At 40.4% G+C, this 18,509-nt stretch overlaps 3 protein-coding genes across 5 annotated transcripts; 2 read left to right on the plus strand and 1 right to left on the minus strand.

Moving 5' to 3' along the window:
* The first annotated feature begins 655 nt into the window (after positions 1 to 655).
* Positions 656 to 5,824, plus strand: LOC126597747 (pentatricopeptide repeat-containing protein At5g67570, chloroplastic). Its single transcript, XM_050264562.1, has 9 exons — positions 656 to 1,372; positions 1,495 to 1,686; positions 2,336 to 2,417; positions 2,511 to 2,702; positions 2,799 to 2,912; positions 3,134 to 3,227; positions 3,311 to 3,468; positions 4,160 to 4,597; positions 4,908 to 5,824. The coding sequence occupies exons 1-9, from the start codon at positions 792 to 794 to the stop codon at positions 5,652 to 5,654; spliced, it is 2,598 nt and encodes an 865-aa protein (XP_050120519.1). The 5' UTR covers positions 656 to 791; the 3' UTR covers positions 5,655 to 5,824.
* A 128-nt stretch (positions 5,825 to 5,952) lies between these two features.
* LOC126597750 (telomere repeat-binding factor 2-like) lies at positions 5,953 to 10,324 on the minus strand. 3 transcript variants are annotated; one of them, XM_050264586.1, is made up of 8 exons: positions 10,101 to 10,324; positions 9,903 to 9,958; positions 9,185 to 9,367; positions 8,731 to 8,960; positions 7,992 to 8,076; positions 7,606 to 7,689; positions 6,538 to 6,871; positions 5,953 to 6,221 (listed from the first exon to the last, which is right to left on the minus strand). In XM_050264586.1, exons 3-8 carry the CDS (start codon positions 9,332 to 9,334, stop codon positions 6,181 to 6,183), a joined length of 924 nt encoding a protein of 307 aa, XP_050120543.1. In that variant the 5' UTR covers positions 9,335 to 9,367; positions 9,903 to 9,958; positions 10,101 to 10,324; the 3' UTR covers positions 5,953 to 6,180. The 3 variants fall into 3 exon arrangements, with proteins under 3 accessions (XP_050120543.1, XP_050120534.1, XP_050120547.1); XM_050264577.1 differs by having other exon boundaries at positions 9,185 to 9,382; XM_050264590.1 differs by having other exon boundaries at positions 9,185 to 9,397.
* A 5,613-nt stretch (positions 10,325 to 15,937) lies between these two features.
* Positions 15,938 to 16,261, plus strand: LOC126601654 (U-box domain-containing protein 12-like). The gene has a single exon (XM_050268399.1). It carries the CDS (start codon positions 15,938 to 15,940, stop codon positions 16,259 to 16,261), a length of 324 nt encoding a protein of 107 aa, XP_050124356.1.
* Positions 16,262 to 18,509: the final 2,248 nt, after the last annotated feature.

Genomic DNA, 18,509 nt, shown 5'->3' on the forward strand with positions numbered 1-18,509 from the left:
AATTGAATACTTACATTAAATAGTTGGTTTCTGTAACACGTATGCACTTTTATGTCAGTATATTTGTTACATTCCATTAGCAATTGACATTTTTTGTCTGAGTCGTTATTAAAAATCCAAAAAACATTAGAAAATAAAAATGTCAAAAACGTAGAAATTTTATATGATCCAAATATATAAAGAAAGCCTGCGTATGCATAATCATTCTATAACGAGACGGAGCCATAATCCCCACAAACATTAACAAAAGTATTGATCTTTGACGTTGTGAAATATTTTTGTCAAAATAAAACATGTACGTGTATGTAGTTTTCTAGTATCTTATTGAACGGCAATAATTTTTTGGTTCTCAGGTCAAACAATAGGCATGTTTGTTCTCTGCTTGATAGCCAAAAAGAATGCATCTATTTTTCATGCTTGCTTTCCACTAGACCAATCTCTAGGAGTTTTCCAATTTACTTCTTAAAAGGAGTTCATATATGTTGCACGTGCTTATTTAGAACCAAAACTACAGTTCACTGTACTTTGGTAAAATTGCTCCAGTTTGAGGATTTTTTTAATTAAAAAACCGATAATATCTTATATTAAGTTGGCAGGGCGTGAGCAAAGCCTTACAAATGGCTACAGTTTACGGATTGGACTACAATGCTTACTTCCATTTAAACGGTCAAATCTGAGAGTCCTATCCGAACCGCGCATCCGTTTTTATCTTCACAAAAACCTTAGCCCCTTTGGTTTTAGAGTTTTTAGCTCCTAAAACCCCCGGATTTCTTCACTTCACAACTTGAGCCATGGAAGCTCTGCAAGCTTCCCTCCGGCAAGTCCCTCACACCCAATTCGAACCCGACACTGATAAAATCAAACGCAACCTCACCAAGAAAGGCGTCCACCCAACTCCTAAGATCGTCCACACCGTCCGCAAAAAAGAAATCCAAAAACACAACCGCAAGCTCAACCGCCTCGGGGAGGCGGATCCATCTCCGCCGTTTTCGCAGACCCAAAAACAGGCCTTGGCCGAAGAAACCCATTTCCGAACTCTCAAGCGCGAGTTCAGGGACTTCACCAAAGCGGTCAAAGCGAAGAGTGGCGCCGAGGAATTCATGGTTGGGAGGCCTTGGGAGGGGATTGAGAGAATTGGGTTCCGAGAGCTCGCCAGTACTAGTGCGGAGTACGGCGGAGAGAAGCTGAAGAAGGAGGAGCTGAATGCGTTGAGGGAAATGTTCGAGGCCCGGAAGCTCGAGGAGTTGAAATGGGTGTTGGATGATGATATTGAGATGAAAGAAGAGTGGTTCAATGGTGAAGACAGGGTCTGGGACCCTTCTAAGCGGCGGAGACGTGGCGAGGGCGAGGTGATTCAGTTCCTTGTTGATAGGTATGTATTGGGGGTTTTGGTTTTGGAATGTATTGGTAGTGGTTTTAGAATGCTGTACTATCTGGGGTTTTGTCAATTTTGGGAATTTTGTTTATTTTTTCTTGAGGTGGTTTTGTGGGCAGGCTTAGTTCTACCGAGTTTTCGGCGAGGGACTGGAAGCTTTCGAAGATGATGAAACAGTCAGGGTTGCAGTTCACTGAAGGTCAGACGCTTAAAATTCTTGGAGGACTTGGTGCTAAGGGATGTTGGAAACAAGCATTGTCTGTTGTGGATTGGGCATTCAACGATAAGGGGAATAAACATTACAAAAGCAGGTAACTTTATTTGGTGAAAACCTTGGTTACTTTCATATATGTTTCTTCAAGCACAATTTATCTATATCCACTTCTGAGTTTGGAAAATCTGACCTGAATTGAACTACTAAAGGGTCTTAAAATTCAAAAATTGAATAATGGAAAGAAGCTCGATTGTCATACGTGCCAAGGATGTCATCCAATATGTCAAAGGTTTTTGTTGGCTTTCTTTCTGGGATAGATTTGATGCAAAAGCAAGGATTTTTCTTGTGCCGGAGCCATATTTAGGAACATCAACCTGTTCACGCAAACAAATAATGTTTTAGATTCAGAAACAAACTCAACCTTGATTTTGGGAAGGATTAAAGTACCTCAAGTGGGTTGTTAATTGTTTGGTAGAACTTTGATGATTCTGTAGTCATGTACTGAAAACAATGAGATGAAATACTGTAGTGCTTTTGTTATAGGCAACAACTTTTGGCCTGTGAACTACTCTATTGAATCTTCCAAAATCTTTTCTTTTACAGCCTTTGCTAATTTTTGTATGAAGTGTGCATATTGGTGTGTGACTTCACTGACTTGATATGCTGCTATTGGCTCAGTTATAAATCTACACAGATCCGTTAAACTACCCTCTTTTGTGTTGTTGACAAATTGATGCATGTTGTAGGTTCGTATATACAAAACTTTTGGCAGTTCTTGGGAAGGCACGAAGGCCCCATGAAGCTCTTCGCATTTTCAATCAGATGCTTGTGATGCCTTGCTCTTATGCAACTATTTTTTTGAATCCTCTGTCATACTTTATAGAGTTTTATTGAATAAATTCTTACATGCAAGTCATTCAGGGAGATTTCAACATATATCCTGATGTTGCTGCCTACCATAGCATTGCGGTTACACTTGGTCAAACCGGTCTTCTGAAGGAATTGCTGAAGATTATTGAATGCATGAGGCAGAAACCTTTCAAAGGAAATAAGAGTTTGTCTCACACGAACTGGGACCCCGTTGTTGAACCCGATGTCATCGTGTATAATGCTGTAAGAGAGCAATTTTATGTTTTGCACTGTCATTCCTTGTCATAGATTAATCTCTGTGTTGATGCGATTCTCTCTCTCTTCCAAATTGGTTGCCAGTTACTGAATGCTTGTGCTCAAACCCATCAGTGGAAGGGTGTATCTTGGGTCTTTAACCAGTTGAGGAAGAGTGGCCTGAAACCTAATGGAGCAACGTATGGACTTGCTATGGAGGTAATAATTGGATAATGTCATGTATTAATGCGTAATCCTTCAAGCAAAGGTCTTTTTTGTTATGATCTAAAGGAATAGAGAAATACAATGATTCAGGGGTCGAGAATAAAAACTTAAGTCTTGATTTGAATTATTTGTATTCCCATCAGATATTTGTATATATCAATTATATTGCTAGCAATGTACGTCTTACTCTACCAGGAGGTGCTTGTTGTTTTAAGGTAATGCTGCAATCTGGGAAATATGACCTTGTCCACGAACTCTTTAGGAAAATGAAAAAAAGTGGCGAAGCTCCAAAAGCTCTCAACTACAAAGGTAATTCTGTTTGTATCTCATGTGGTATGAGTTGGATGCTGTATCATTATTTATGCTCTTATATATGATGTATCATTTCCCAGTTATTGTCAGAGCTTTTTGGTGTGAAGGGAAAATTGATGAAGCAGTGGAAGCAGTTAGGGATATGGAACAAAGAGGAGTGGTTGGAACAGGCAGTGTATATTATGAGTTAGCTTGCTGCCTTTGCAACAGCGGCAGGTGGCAGGATGCTCTGACAGAAGTAAGTTTCTTTCTCTGTGGAATTTAGGTCTATTGTGACTGGCTTTAATTGTTTACATGTGGTGTAATCAAACTGTGCGTGATATGTGGATGAAGAGTCTTCGGCAGCATTGTTATCCTTGCTGCAGTTCCTGCCATGTTTTTTGTCATTCAATTTCTTTTTATCAAGTTAGGTTTTTTTTTTCTTTCCTTGAATGAGGTGGATGAAGGAATAAGTTTTTACGCTGGGGTCCTCGTACTGTTATGATTGGTTTATTGCAAATATAGGAAGTTTCTTGTGGCACAAGTCATACACGTTTGCATTCAACTATCTACGCATTCCAGATCATCAAGCATTGAAGCATGGACAATTAATTTATAGTGTAGTTGTCGTGGAATAGATGATGTTCATTTCTATAAATTTTGCTTGGTTACGTTTACTACTATGTGTTCCTGTGTAGGTGTTTTGAATATTTTTAGGTGGACTTGTTCCTAAAACAATTTTCTTAAGGGTGCATTTATATAACAATGATCATTGTGAGTTTGCAGAGATATGTTTGGCACTTGATTAGACATTTTTCTTTCTACATAATAAGCAACGTCTACCTTATTAACGAGTTTCATGTATGTGGGGCAAGGTGAAACTATATTCAGCTAGCTATGGCATGAAAAAGTAGCACTTGATTCTAAGTTTTCTTTAATACCTACTGCAGGTTGAGAAGATGAAAAAGGTAACGAATACTAAACCTTTGGAGGTCACCTTCACAGGCATGATAACATCTTCCATGGAGGGAAGACACATTGATGACTGCATATCTATATTTGAACACATGAAAACCCAGTGTTCCCCTAACATAGGGACCATAAATGCAATGCTGAAAGTCTTTGGACGTAGCGATATGTTTTTCAAAGCTAAAGAGTTGTTTGAAGAAATCAAAACGGTTAAACCTGATTCTGATCCGTTACTAGACGGAGGTGGTACTTCCCTTGCCCCCGATGAGTACACATATATCTCAATGCTGAAGGCATCTGCCAGTGCTCTGCAATGGGAATACTTTGAACATGTGTACAAGGAAATGGCTTTGTCTGGATATCAAATCGATCAAAGTAAACATGCATCGCTACTTGTGGAAGCATCCAGAGCTGGGAAGGTAAAGTACATAGCTAACGGCCTTTATTTCTTCGTCTTCTTACATTGAATTTTTTTACAGTGTCCAGTGATAGTGTTCATCTTTCCACTAAATGCACCTTGTTTGGAATGAAATCCAAGAATTTATTGAGGTATTAGGAAACATGTAGATCTCCTTTTGATTCTTCTCGAAAGCTCTCGACTTTTAAATTCGGGTTTTTGATTTGTTTCTTCTTGTTCAGTATCCCTATCACTTGTGTGGTTTTGCGGTCTTATTTTCTGTAACCACTGGATGAGTCGGGAACTTATACTTCGTAATCTGTTTGATGCAGTGCCATCTACTCGAGCACGCATTTGACGCAATTTTGGAAGCTGGAGAAATCCCCCATCCGTTGTTCTTCACTGAAATGGTATTTCAAGCTACAGTCCGGCGTGATTATAGGAGAGCCGTAACCCTGGTCAGCGCCATGGCTCACGCCCCGTTTCAAATCAGCGAAAGGCAGTGGACGGACCTTTTCGAGAAAAATGGAGACGCGATCAGACAGGATGGTTTAGAGGAACTGCTGGATGCTCTAAACAATTGTGATGTAACATCGGAAGCCACGGTCATAAACTTGAAAAGATCATTGCTTTCTCTTTGTCGGTCTTACAGATCAAGAGGCTTACCAAGTTCCGGCCTTTTGGGCAGTGGAGCCACAGATACATCATCCTCGGTCGATAGCAACGAGGGATTTGATGGTAACGAACTGGTTATTCCGAATCATTCTTTGGATTCGGTTGATGGTATCCCCAAGCCGGGGAGGGATCATCTTGTTGGTGAGAGTACTGATGTTCCTTCAGATGAGTTTTCTGTTGGTAAGACTCGCACCAGAAGAGATATCTACACGGTTAGGTCATTGGATTATGTTTCAGATGAAGATGGAGAACACTCAGACGTCGATGAGGAAATTGAAACACTGGTAAATGGAGTTGATTCTCACGACTCGGATTTGCCCGCGGCAAATGAAATACTGGAAGCTTGGAAGGAAAGAAGGAAAAGGGAAGGGATGCTCTTCCCCTTTCAACAAGGACACAAGTAAGTTTAGAATTTCATTTGAACCAGATCCCTTCAGAAAGATGAACATCTCAGATTTCAATTTAGCATATTTCTGTCAATGTGTATATAAGAAAAGTATTTTGGCCTACGACTCTCAAACTCAATGTATTTACAGATGCATATATCAAATTTTATGTTTCATTCTTCGGGAAACTTTCCTAAGGTGGGTGTGTGCATGCGTTCGTGAGAGAGAGCAAATGTCCAGTGAAAATCTCTCATTTTCTAAGAATAGTAATTCTCCTATGCACTTACACAACAGCGACAACTGCAAATGCACATAATTTATCTACCTTGGCATGAAAAACCCGCTCTTTCCTTCGCTTGTGTTTACTCATTGTTTAACTCTCTGAATCAGAAAACCTTTAAGCATCTTACATGATACCTGTGACAAGGGAAGAAAGGAGGTTCACAGACAAAGCTCCCACGTTCCAAATATACAATCCCAACCTATTTACACTAGATACATGAAGACTGCACCAGCGTATCGGCATCCCACGCATGGTTCTTGCTCAAGAATGAGTTAACCCATGTGAGAGTTTCATGTGAAGGTCTGCAAAAATAGGAGTACTAGATTAGTTTTACCAAAATAATTTTTTATACATGAATCTTTGCATGATAATATATAACCTTGGAGCGAGAAATCATGAATCTTGCAAGTTTATTTTAGCATGAAAAAAACTAGTATTTGCATATCACTATACAACGCGCTAGTGGATAAAACTGTGATCTTTCAGTAACTTGACAAGAATTCGAGCGGCATTTATCCAAATATTGGCCAAGCTCACAAAATTCAAAAATTCAAAAGTCTACACACATTTTATGTTAAAGGTCAACTTATGATGTGAAATTGCTTAAGAGAACTTTACCAAGTTTTCTACAGTTCAACGCTTTCATTGCTGCTTTGGCAAAAATTTGTGCTGCTTCTGCTTCAGCTTCTGCCACCTCCGCCTCCCTTGCCGCTTCTTCAGCTGCTGCGATGGCAGCCTCTGCCTCTGCTACCGCCTGTGCAGCAGCAGCAGCAGCCTCTTGTGCAGTCATGCTTCTCATCTTGGTTAAATCTGCATCTACTTGGGATTTAGTAAGGATGTTGACGTCACTCTTATCTGTTCTTGATGAATCCTTCTGCTTTCCATCGGGAAGCAATGCTGAAGAGCTTCTTCTTTTTTCAGAAGTTGCTGGAATTCTGTATCTATGCTTTACCTACAACACAGACCAAAAAAACAAATTCCTTATATATGACCGCATAATTTTTTTTTTTCATTAAGAATGTCTATTCCTATTATAAACTTCGTTTTTGGTGGGAAGTAAGTCCTAATTCATACACATCCACAATTGTGAGTCTTATCAACTTAAACCCGCTGCTCAATCCCATCCTACATCGCCTAACATTCCGTATCCTTGTTTACTACGAAATCTTAATCCTACTAAAGCTGACCTAATTAATCCGGAACTAAGATTGCTTAATAAATCCTAACCCTATTGGGACTAGATAAAACAATAAAACATAAAGGGAAACATGAGAAATAAAAAAATAGCCAACCCAAAATAACTAGAACCCTAGCCTAATTGGGTAAAGGACCCAAGTACTCATGGAGAGCCTTGTTCCCTGGTTGAAAAAGACTCGTCCTTGAGTCTAAATCGTCGTCACCAAAGACTCCATGAGAAGCCTGAAACTGGATTCTTCCTTTCCAAACAAAGCGATTTTTTTTCAATACGAGACCATTTTTTGAGTATTTATGTTTGTTCTCATGCATCGCATGCTACATAGAGCTTCAGTATGACCTTAGACATAAAATTCTAGTATATATTGGCATCAATACATTTTTCAGGCTTACAGGCCAAGGTTTCTTACATCAATCAGATAAATGCAGTCTCAGTCCAAACATACTACAGTAAATGTGCTCTAAGATACCAAAACTTGAGAGGTTAATTACCTTAACCAGCTTTCTGTTGGTTGTCATATGCTTTAATTTTGATGACAGTAGCTTTTTTAGGTTTGGTGGTGCCCAATATTGCTCCTACAAAATGAAAAGTGATAATGTCAAAATTCCTCCAAAAGATCAAGTATTAGTAAATGAGTTATCGAGGAAATTTGAGATTGACAGCGAAATGATACATAAAACATAAAATATGAAGAAAGCATGCACTCTCCCCTATTTTCAATCCATTCATTGTCTACTCATTTGCATCCAAAGATGACAGAATTATGTACTTTAGTTTGACTTGTTAAATGTTTGTTATTTAAACACAAAATATTTCTGAAAGTTTTTTATGAGACGGGTTTCCAAAACTATGAATGAAAGACTCACAATAAATATACCTCTATGTACATAACAATTGCAGCTCTGTCAGAACCCCCTGGCTCCTTCAAATTTGTAATAGCTTCTAATATAAGGTGATCCAACCTAAAACCAACCAGAGGAGTTTCCATAGAGCTAGTCAATAACCATGTCAAGAAAAATACGATAGCATGTCATAAAGTACAATGTTTTTTTTCGCCATTTTAAAGGAAGAATGATGTGGAGTTGTCTCAAAAAATATTTTTGTAAATGTAGAAGGATATCAGAAAACTGCCTCGCAAATTAGTAAACGTAACCGTACTCATATGCCAACCATATCAACAGTCTTCACTTAATGTAACCTTTACAGCTATGCTTAAATACAGAATTCCTATTCTATTGTTCAGGAAATACAAAGTGAGAGCATAGAGTAAGCATGAAACGAAAAGGGATTGAGAAAAAAAGGTAAAATATATTTCACAGGACTGTTCATACCTATCACAGAACTCCTAAAGACAAAAGATTATAGATGCAAGTGATAAAATTCATTTGTACAACATTAACATTTTCATGCCATTCACTTTACGGTGACAATATTCATGAGTACGAGATTTTATGGAAATAAGATAATGAATTGAGGGTCAAAATAACAGGTACCGTTGATCCTTAATGCTGACCAGTTATTTGACCGTTATCCCATTAGATCAAGATTTTTCAGATCCAATTCTCATCACAAAATGAATGTACATTCAATATCCATAAAATCAGTGGAGATCTAACCTGGAAATTGGATGTTTTGAATCTTTTGATTCAGTAGTCTGCGACTTTCCACCAGAAATGGCAAGAGGCTTAGCGTCAACCACCTCTTTATGACTTTGGATTATAGTGCTCACAGCCAAAGGGTTATTGTTATTCTCATGTTTAGGAGTTGGTAAGTTCCTTTTAAGTGCAAGCTTAGCCTTCTGTCTAGAACCCCATATTGCAGTGACATTTATGTTTCTCCACTTGTCCTATCCAAGGAAACAACTACAAGCATTATTAAACAAAAACACAAAATCTAACATTTACAACCAAATCAAGCATGAATCTGTACAGCACTGTTTTAGGATATGAAAAGAAGAACTTATCCAGCTCAAATAATAAACCTTTAAATCCGAAGAAGATTTTATACATCCACCTTTTTCTATATTAGTTTAACAATACCGACTAAGGCTAAAGTCTCGAAAATGGATACCTTGAGATCAACATTTGAACGCAGATGTAAGATAGTATTGAATTCTGGATCTGTCAGTATTGTGCGCCATTTTCCTGCCCCATGTTTAAGTACTCCAGCTTTAAGGGCTTCTTCTTCTTCGGAGGTCCACTTCTGCTTAGGAGCACCCATCAACCGAAATCCAGAACCCTTCCAGAACGAAATCTGCCAACTCAATTTCTGCACTTTTCAGAACTTCATAGATTATCAAATTTTGAATAGTAGAAAGCTTCAACTACAATATAGTAACTTAAAAGACCAACAATTATAATTTTACCATAATTCCCCCAACCCAATATAAATGAATATACAAGGAGGTTAAAAAAAAAAACCCTACAGTGAACTTAAAACCCCTGTTGAATTGAACTCATCCACTAAATTATATATTCCGTTTTCAAGTCATTTTTTTCTTCTTTGATTAAAAAACGATATTGGAAAATGCGATCCGAGGCTCAAGGCAAAAGAAGTAGAGGAAGACCTAAGAAGATTTAAGAAAAGAAATGGAATACTTGGAGCTAACGAGAGACTTGACACAATGTTCTAGCCTCAAATTACAATTAACTGTACAAAAATTCCAACTGGGTATATCAATTTAATAAAAGGTTACAAGCTTAACAATTTATCATTTTTTACTTTAAATTCTGTCTAAATCCACTAAATTTCTGAACTTTTACAACAACTTGAATTCCATCTCGCTCACCTCAACTAAGAAAATTCACATCAATTGCATCAAATGGCAATGCATGTCGGCAACTCCTGCACACACAAAAAACCTCAGAATCTAATTCTCATAATTACAATAAAATACGAGTGAGATTTAAAAAAAATTAAATTAAATTCCGGCAAGTCGCCGGTAAAAACTGAGAAGAAAAAAGAGAGAAGGGAAGCAGAGGATTACCGGATCGCAGAAATCACCGAGGAGCTGACGGAAAATGTGGGCAGCTGAGAGATTGGCTGGAAAATCCGAAATTTGAAGAATCTGAGAATTTTACTAAATTCATATAAATATTTACATGAATTTTATTTTATGGACTATTGGTGTTCAAGTGTGCTTGAATTTTGTCCGAAAATTAGAAGGAGAAAAATTGTTGTAATTGAAATTCTTCCATCGGTTTTGTTTTTGTGTCGCTCGGCCTTCTCTTTTGAGATATGGACAGCCGGGCCTGAGGGATGGGACCCGCCAAATGGTTAATGCTAAATGCTAGTAGGGGTCTTCGGTTTCTCTAAATTATGTTAGACCCCTCATTTCAAAAGCACTATACACTTTCACCCCTATAGTTTTTTTGTGTTCCTTTTCTTTTATTCTCTCTTTTATTTTTTGTGTATTTTTTCCTTTTTTGTGTTTTTTTTCAATAAGGAAGTTAACCAAGAGCGCGTTCTTTTGAAACGTTTTATTTGAGCAAAACCTTTTGTGTTCATACAAAAATTAAGGTCTAATTGGCTATTATATGATTTTTACTTTTTACTTTTTGTAATTGAGATACAAAAACAAATGTGAAAAATGAGAAATAAAAAAAAAGTGGAGAAAAAATAGTGGGATAGATACAAACAACACTGTATCGAAGGACTCCACAAATTGACGATGAATTAACCTAAGTTAGAATTCACTAGCAATCATGAACTCACCAAGAATTGAGAACCTTAAAATTTATTTATTTTTTAATATGAAAGATTATACAATGTGTTGTAAAGATGGCTGGCCAATAAGAGCTAGATGTCCACTCAACAAAGGAAGTGGAAATTTAGGCTGGCCACTAAGAACATGTTCTTCCACTAGGAGCTATCAGCTACATGCTTTTGGTGCTCTTGTTTTCCTATAAATGTAAGACTTATGGAACATAGAATGAAGAGAGAGATATGGCAAAGAGAGGAAGGAATGAGGAGGAAGAGAGAAGAAAGAGAGGAACATAGAATGAAGAGAGAGATATGGCAAAGAGAGGAAGGAATGAAGAGGAAGAGAGAAAAGAAAGAGAAGAGAGAATAGAGAAAGAGAGGTATCTTTGTAATCTTATTATTTCAGATTATAAATGGAAAGCATCACTATTGCCTCAAGGACGTACTTCAGTCACACTGACTGTAGAGGAACCTCGTAAATTTTGTGTCTTATTTATTTATCCCACTCACACACCATCCATTTTACAACACGTTATCAACACGAGAAGCTCTTGTGCCAGTGGAAAGCACAAAGCCACAAATCATGTTCACCTATGTCGCACAGAATCTCACAGATAAGAAAATCTTTTCATTTCATCTTAAAATCTTTGTACTACTGATTTTCTTGAAGCAAATTGTAGACATCGAAATTTCGGTAAATAAATGTTGATCAATAAATCAAAGTTTCAACGCTCATGTATTACATAAATTTTACACGTAGCGTGTGTCTAAACAAAAAATCGAAATAAGTTGGAAAAGTCATCAAACATGACACGTGTCAACACCTGGCAGAAGCGACTTATTTCATCTGGGATATTATATTCAAAATTAGGCCTTGGAAAATTATATAAATAGAAGCCAATTTCATTCATTTGAGGGGACCAAAAATCATTAGGCAAAATTCTTGAAGCTCTGAAGCTCTGAAACTTCGAAGCTCTCAAGCATCCAGGTTCCCGAAGAATCAAGAAAGCTCTCTTCGCTTTTCGTTCTTCGTTCATCGTTCATCTTAAGATCAAGCCCCAACGGCCCTTTGGATCAACAATCATCCACCAATTCAAGATCAAGCCCCGACAGCCCTTGAAGAGAGTGTTCTTCGTTCTTCGTTCATCGTTCTTCCAAGATCAAGCCCCGACGGCCCTTGGATCAAATTCACCTTCAAGATCAAGCCCAAAAGCCCTTGAAGATCCGTTCATCACTGTTCTTCAAGATCAAGCCCAAAATCCCTTGAAGATCCGTTCATCACCATTATTCAAGATCAAGCCTCAACGGCCCTTGAAGAAACACTCATCCTCAAGATCAAGCCCTAACGGCTCCTTGAAGATATGCTCAAATCCACCTTCAAAGATCAAGCCCACGGCCCTTAAAGAACGTTCATCCAAGATCAAGCCTCGACGGCCCTTGGATCAATCACACATCCACAAATACACACCTTACGGAGATCGAATCAGAGGATCAAATTTGAGAGAGATTGTAACCCAAAATCATCAAATACAAATATTATTTTGTGCACGTTGTTCTTGTCTCTTTCGTTTCAGGAAAATTTCGTGTTCACAAATTGGCACGCCCAGTGGGACGATCTCTACCTCTCATCTCTTTCTCCATTCAAGAAATTCAAGCACACTTCCAAAATCAATGGCATCAAGCAAAGGACAAGCCGTTCTCACAAAGGGAAGAAGCCTGAGCACTTCCACCATGAACGGAGCATCCATTGGCGCCACAACCGCTCCTCAACATACCACTTCAAAATTGGTGCCTTTAAAGGAGCAAGGGGAGCATCAAAGACGCGAGTCCGTCATCAACCTGACCTCGCTGGGGGCACCGAAGCATGATGCTGAGGCATACAAGATGACGTCCCAAAGAAGCCAACAACGTTCTTCATCGGCATCCTGGATGTCTAAAGGAAAGTCACGTCTATTGGTCGCACAAGTCATGACTATCGGCGTTACCTCCATCGAAGAACAACTGGCTCAAATGAATAAAGCGATTGCAAGGCTAACACAGATTGTGGAAGAAAAAGACTTGCAAATCGCTGCACTCGTCAGCCGACTGGAGCCACAGGACAGCGAGAACCCTAACCCAGAAAATGAGCCTACGGTGGAAAGAATCGATGTAAAGCCGGAGCCAGACCAAGCAGCGGCACTCATGGGATCTCTTTCTATCCAGCAGCTGTAAGAGATGATCACCAACACCATCAAGGCACAGTACGAAGGGAGCTCAAATACCTCCGGGTTGTACTCGAAGCCGTATTCAAAGAAGATCGATGCCTTAAGAATGCCGAGGGGTTATCAACCGCCAAAGTTCATGCAATTTGATGGAAAGGGAAACCCAAAACAGCACGTTGCCCATTTTGTTGAAACTTGCAACAACGCAGGGACCGAAGGGGACTACCTCGCCAAGCAGTTTGTGCGCTCACTAAAAGGAAACACCTTTGAGTGGTACACAGACCTGGAGCCCGAGTCTATCAACAGCTGGGAACAGTTGGAAAGGGAATTCCTCAACCACTTCTACAGTACCCGCCGCACTGTGAGCATGCTAGAACTGACGAGCACAAAGCAGTGAAAGGACGAGCTAGTCATTGACTACATCAACAGATGGCGCACTCTAAGCCTCTACTGTAAAGACAGGCTCTCGGAAACCTCTTCAATCGAGATGTGCATCCAAGGCATGCAATGGGGTTTGCAATATATCCTTCAAGGCATTAAACCACGGACCTTCGGGGAATTGGCCACCCGCGCCCATGACATGGAGTTGAGCATCGCCCATCATGGGAAGAAAGAACCGATCTCTGACTACAAGATTGACAAAGTTCTTGAGACAAAGGTGGAGAAGGCTGCGTGGAAATCCACCAAGGAAGTAATGACGGTCAACACAACTCCCGTCAAAATCCCTACACGAGGCAAGGCGATTCAAGCCGAAGGCTTTCGTGATCAAGAGATACGTAGACGCACTTTGAAGGAGCTTGAGGAGAAAACTTATCCATTCCCCGACTCTGATGTGGTTGCCATGTTAGAAGACTTGCTGGAAAAGAAGGTGATCGGCTTGCCTGAGTGCAGACGGCCAGAAGAGATGAATCGCACTGACAGTCCAAGGTACTATAAATTCCACCGCTTCATCAGTCATCCAACAGAAAAGTGCTTCGTGCTGAAAAATCTCATCATGAAGCTGGCTCAAAAAGGAATCATCGAGCTAGATCTTGACGATGTGGTGAAGTCAAACTATACCACCATCACTTTTGGCTATTCCAACTCAAAGTTTTCACCTCAACCGCAGGGGGCATCCTCAAAGATAAGCAAAGTTGAAGGATGGACTCAAGTCACTCCTAAGAAATTGCACAAGAAGCATACGTCTTCTCCACAAGTCCGCCAATCGGAAATGGGGCAAAGCAGCTCTGTCAACCTTCAAAGCAACGTGAACATGTTGAAGATGATGAAATTACGACACAAAGATCGTCCGTTGCCATCACGATGCGCGACTTCTTGCCCGAAGACTTCTTCAATCACGTGGTCAAAGCTCCTTGCTATGAAAATTGTGAGGAACGCCTCTCCAAAATTGCTTGACAAATCTACCAAAAAAATTCTCCTCGCCCGCACGAGTCTAAACTGCATGGCACAAAGCTCCTGGTCTGCACGAGCATAAAAGGCAACACCAATGCTCCTTGTTCGCACGAGCCTAAACTGCACGAACCAATGCTCCTTGTTCGCATGAGCCTAAACTGCACGAACCAAAGCTTCTTGTCCACACGAGCCTAAACTGTAGGACACGAGGCTCCTCGCCTGCATGACACAAAGCTCCTGGTCTGCACGAGCATAAAAGGCAACACCAACGCTCCTTGCCTGCACGAGCTGAAACTGCAAATGGCACCAAGACACGCTCCTTGCCTGCACGAGTTAAAACTGCAAACGGCACCAAAAGAAAATACCAAAAAAAAAAAAAAAAAAAAAAGTATTTGAACTACGTTATGACTTGATCTCTTCTTTGGAAGGGTACGTAGGCAACTCGAACGTTCAACTTCGAGTACAGTCACATCAAAATAAAAAATAAATGTTTTATTGAAGAAGGTCAATTTTATTACAAAAGAAAAAATACACATGTTTTATGTACTTTCAGTCACATCAAAAAAAAAAAAAAAAAAAAGAGATTTCTTTTACATACATATACATACAAATATATATATATATATATGTATGTATATCCATCAGCAACAAGCCTCTCAAAAGGAGGCCATCCAGGCCCAAGTGGCAGCCTCCAAGCCCAATCCATCATCTCCCTCGCCCACGACTTCACCGTACCTCTTCAACCAAACCCAGATCTCTCCAAAGCAACATTAAGCCCAAGCTTGCATCAAGACCAACACCAGGCCCATCGCCGCCAACTTTTATTCAATAGAAGCAGGCCCACCGGTGCTCTTCCTCTATGGATCCCCAAAGCTCTAGTACTCCCAACGCCCTCAACTTTTACTCTTACCTATGCTCTAACCTTCCAGGCTGCATTTGATTGGCGTTATGCACACGCTCATGCTGGTGTCGTACGACGTCGTCTGGATCGTCATCGAGGTCGACGAAATCACCAATCAGAGGGCTTCGATTGTGTCCCGCTCTCGATCATCCACGGGTTTCTAAGTTGTTAGCTGGTTTCGCGACTCCTGGAAATTGCAGACGGAATTTGATCCTCCACTGCCGCGTCACCAACGCCTGTCTCTAAGCCATTGAATTGCAGCTCCAGCAATAGCAATTGATCCCTCTAGGGCATAATTTGTTGAAGCTTTAAGGCCAAGTTTGAATGCTATAGTGCTTAGAAACCCATGCGTTGATTGGATTATCTCTTCACCAGTGTTGAGAAGTATGAAAGCGCCCGTCACCACTTGGCTCTCCCTCTCCTTCTGCCCAGCAAAGATGCTCCGCTTCTCAGCCCAAGTCACCATACCTCACCATGGCCCCAACCACCAAATTCGAATCAGAACCCGAATCAGACCCCGAACTTCGCCGATTCGATTAGTTTTTAGGTGACGGTTTTATTCATTGAGGGCTGAGAAATTTCTGAATTTCAGATGTGGAGATGGAAAATCCAGCGAATTTCAGTTACATGGGGAGAAACTTCAGTGATCTGAGCAACGACGATAACTCCTATGCTTTCAGCGAGTATAACAGCGATAGATCCGAAGAGTCCCCGACGACATCGTCCCAGAGCCGGCGGCTTCTGATTGCCTACGCTTCCGACAACTCCGACTATATAATTCAACAGCTCGTCGTCGTGCTCAAGGCCGATTCGACTGAGGCGCAGAAGCAGGCAGCGATGGAAATCAGGCTCTTCGCCAAGAACAAGTCTGAAAATCGGCTCAAAATCGCTCAAAACGGTGCGATTAAGCCATTGATTTCGCTCATATCGTCGTCTGATCTCCAGCTCTAGGAATACGGCGTCACCGCGATTCTCAACCTCTCGCTGTATGACAAGAATAAGGAGCTCATCGCTTCGTCGGGAGCAATCAAGCCGCTGGTTCAGTCGCTCAAGACGGAGACCGCCACAGCAAAAGAGAACGTCGCCTGCGCTCTACTCCGCTCCCTGCAAATCCCTCAGCCAAGCATCCTAATTTATACAGAAAGAAATACAATAAAAAAAGAAGGAATAGTGGAGTCTTTGGTGCTCTGGCACCATGTGAAAAAATGGAATCCTGATTCATCATGGCACCATGTGTAAATACCACCAAAAGCAAAGAAGAAAATATAATAAAATTTTTTTTTGATGTGGTATGTGTGAGTACCACCGAAGAAAAAAAAAAGTATATATATATATATATATATAATTAAAAAAAATGTTTGATGTTTGGTGCTCTGGCACCATGTGAAAAAAAATGGGTGCACAATGATTAAAAAATATATATCCATATGTGTGTGTGTGTGTGTGTATATATATATATATATATATATAATAAAAGGATGGTGCATTAGTCACCATCTGCAAAAAAAAAATATATAAAATAAAAAAAATTAAATAAAAAATTTCCTTTATGCTTTTGGCACTAAATAAATAAATAAATATATATATATATATACCCACACACACACAAAGAATGAAATAAGGCTCATTTATTGATTTCTTTGAAAAGTTACAGAAATGTACATTTTACAGCAGTAAAAAAAAAAAAAGAACAAACAGGAGGGAGCCTTCACGAAGGTTGCTCGTGTGAAGCCTGACCACTCGGTGAAGCTCCAGGAAGAAGAGGCGCCAGAGGTTGACTGCTTGGCACCTCACCACTCGGCAGAACCCCAGGAGGAGGATGCACCGAAGGTTGATCATTTGGAGCTTCATTACACGGTACAGCCCCAGAAGATGAAGGCAAATGCTGTTGGAACAAACCCACGAACCTCTGATGATCAAGTAAAATCTGACCATCAGATTCCTGCATCTGGTCAATCTTCCTCTTCATGTTTGTGGCATAGTTATGTGCGAGCATGTGCAACTGTTTATTCTCATGCTTAAGCCCTCTAATTTCCTGTTTGAGACTCATCACTTCAGCCGTCAATGATTCAACTTGACGGGTTCGAGCAAATAGGCGTTGGGCCATATTAGACACAGAACCAGCACACTGCACATTGAGAGCCAGAGAATCCTTAACAGCCAACTCATCAGACCGTTTGGAAAGTAGTCTATTATCTTTGGGAGTGACAAGGTTCCGGGCCACCACCACAGCGGTCATATCATTCTTCATCATCGAATCCCCAACGGTAAGAGGACCAGTAGGGGATATGAAAGATGGACGCCATATGTTGTCTGGAGAAGGCGGGACTGCCTCTTCACCAAGATTTAAATCAAAACGACGGTCGGAGGGTCCAGACATTTTCAAAGGTGTTGAAGAAAGAAGAGGTCGGACAAATCAAGATCTTAGAAGTGCAAGAAGGGAGTTTTCTACAAGCAAAAAATTCAAGTGTGCTTTGAAACGAACTGCGTGCCTCTATAAAAATCAACACTCGACGGGATTTCAGAGATTGAAGAAGCGAGCTCAGAATTCGAAGAGGCCAATTCAAAAATTGAAGAGGCAAGCTCAGAAATCGAAGAAGCATCTTGCTTTTCCAGACGCGTTAGCACCCGTCACATGCAAACTCAGCTTTGCGGAAATCACGGGCAATTTGTCGAAGCGCCGATCCCAGATATCGAAGAGGCGCCAGTCTTTTTCAGCCTCGTCAACACCTGTCACATGCACACTCAGCTTGGCGGAAATTACGAACAATTTGTCGAAGATTTCTGATAAAGAAGAAAGCACGTGAAGCCATACCGATCAATCACGCATTGGTTGCCGACACGAGTGAAAGAATAGTACCTCTACAAGTATTAAAGGACTTCCTATAACTGTCCACCTTCACCCTACATAGCAAGGCAGACATACAGAACATTTCTTCATCTCCGAGAATGCCTTCCCAACGAAGCCTCTCGAGTTACCTAGTGTTCCTTATTCCTTGGGGTACCTCTGCAAGCCAATGACTCCAAAGCAAAAGTATCTCATATCACCAGGGTAGAAAGCAAGAGTATCTCATATCATGCGTTCTCCCTGTCCTTTCCTTTGTCCTTGTTCTTACCTACAAAGACAAGGATAAAGAAAACAATATGCCGGAACCTCCACTCAAACTTGGGTAAGGAACCGACTGCTTGGAACCCTTCC

The sequence above is a fragment of the Malus sylvestris genome, chromosome 2 (genome assembly GCF_916048215.2).
Source record: "Malus sylvestris chromosome 2, drMalSylv7.2, whole genome shotgun sequence".
In the NCBI taxonomy this organism is placed as follows: Eukaryota; Viridiplantae; Streptophyta; class Magnoliopsida; order Rosales; family Rosaceae; genus Malus; species Malus sylvestris.

What these genes read in the sequence shown, in the direction of transcription:
- LOC126597747 (XM_050264562.1), top strand. Translation starts at nt 792, where the DNA reads ATGGAAGCTCTGCAAGCTTCCCTCCGGCAAGTCCCTCACACCCAATTC. An exon ending in CGTATGGACTTGCTATGGAG is followed by an intron (nt 2,913 to 3,133) that starts GTAATAATTGGA and finishes TGTTGTTTTAAG; the next exon opens with GTAATGCTGCAATCTGGGAA. An exon ending in AAAAGCTCTCAACTACAAAG is followed by an intron (nt 3,228 to 3,310) that starts GTAATTCTGTTT and finishes ATCATTTCCCAG; the next exon opens with TTATTGTCAGAGCTTTTTGG.
- LOC126597750 (XM_050264586.1), bottom strand. Translation starts at nt 9,334, where the DNA reads ATGGGTGCTCCTAAGCAGAAGTGGACCTCCGAAGAAGAAGAAGCCCTT. An exon ending in GTTCAAATGTTGATCTCAAG is followed by an intron (nt 8,961 to 9,184) that starts GTATCCATTTTC and finishes TTCCTTGGATAG; the next exon opens with GACAAGTGGAGAAACATAAA. An exon ending in CAATTGTTATGTACATAGAG is followed by an intron (nt 7,690 to 7,991) that starts GTATATTTATTG and finishes TTCATTTTGTAG; the next exon opens with GAGCAATATTGGGCACCACC.
- LOC126601654 (XM_050268399.1), top strand. Translation starts at nt 15,938, where the DNA reads ATGGGGAGAAACTTCAGTGATCTGAGCAACGACGATAACTCCTATGCT.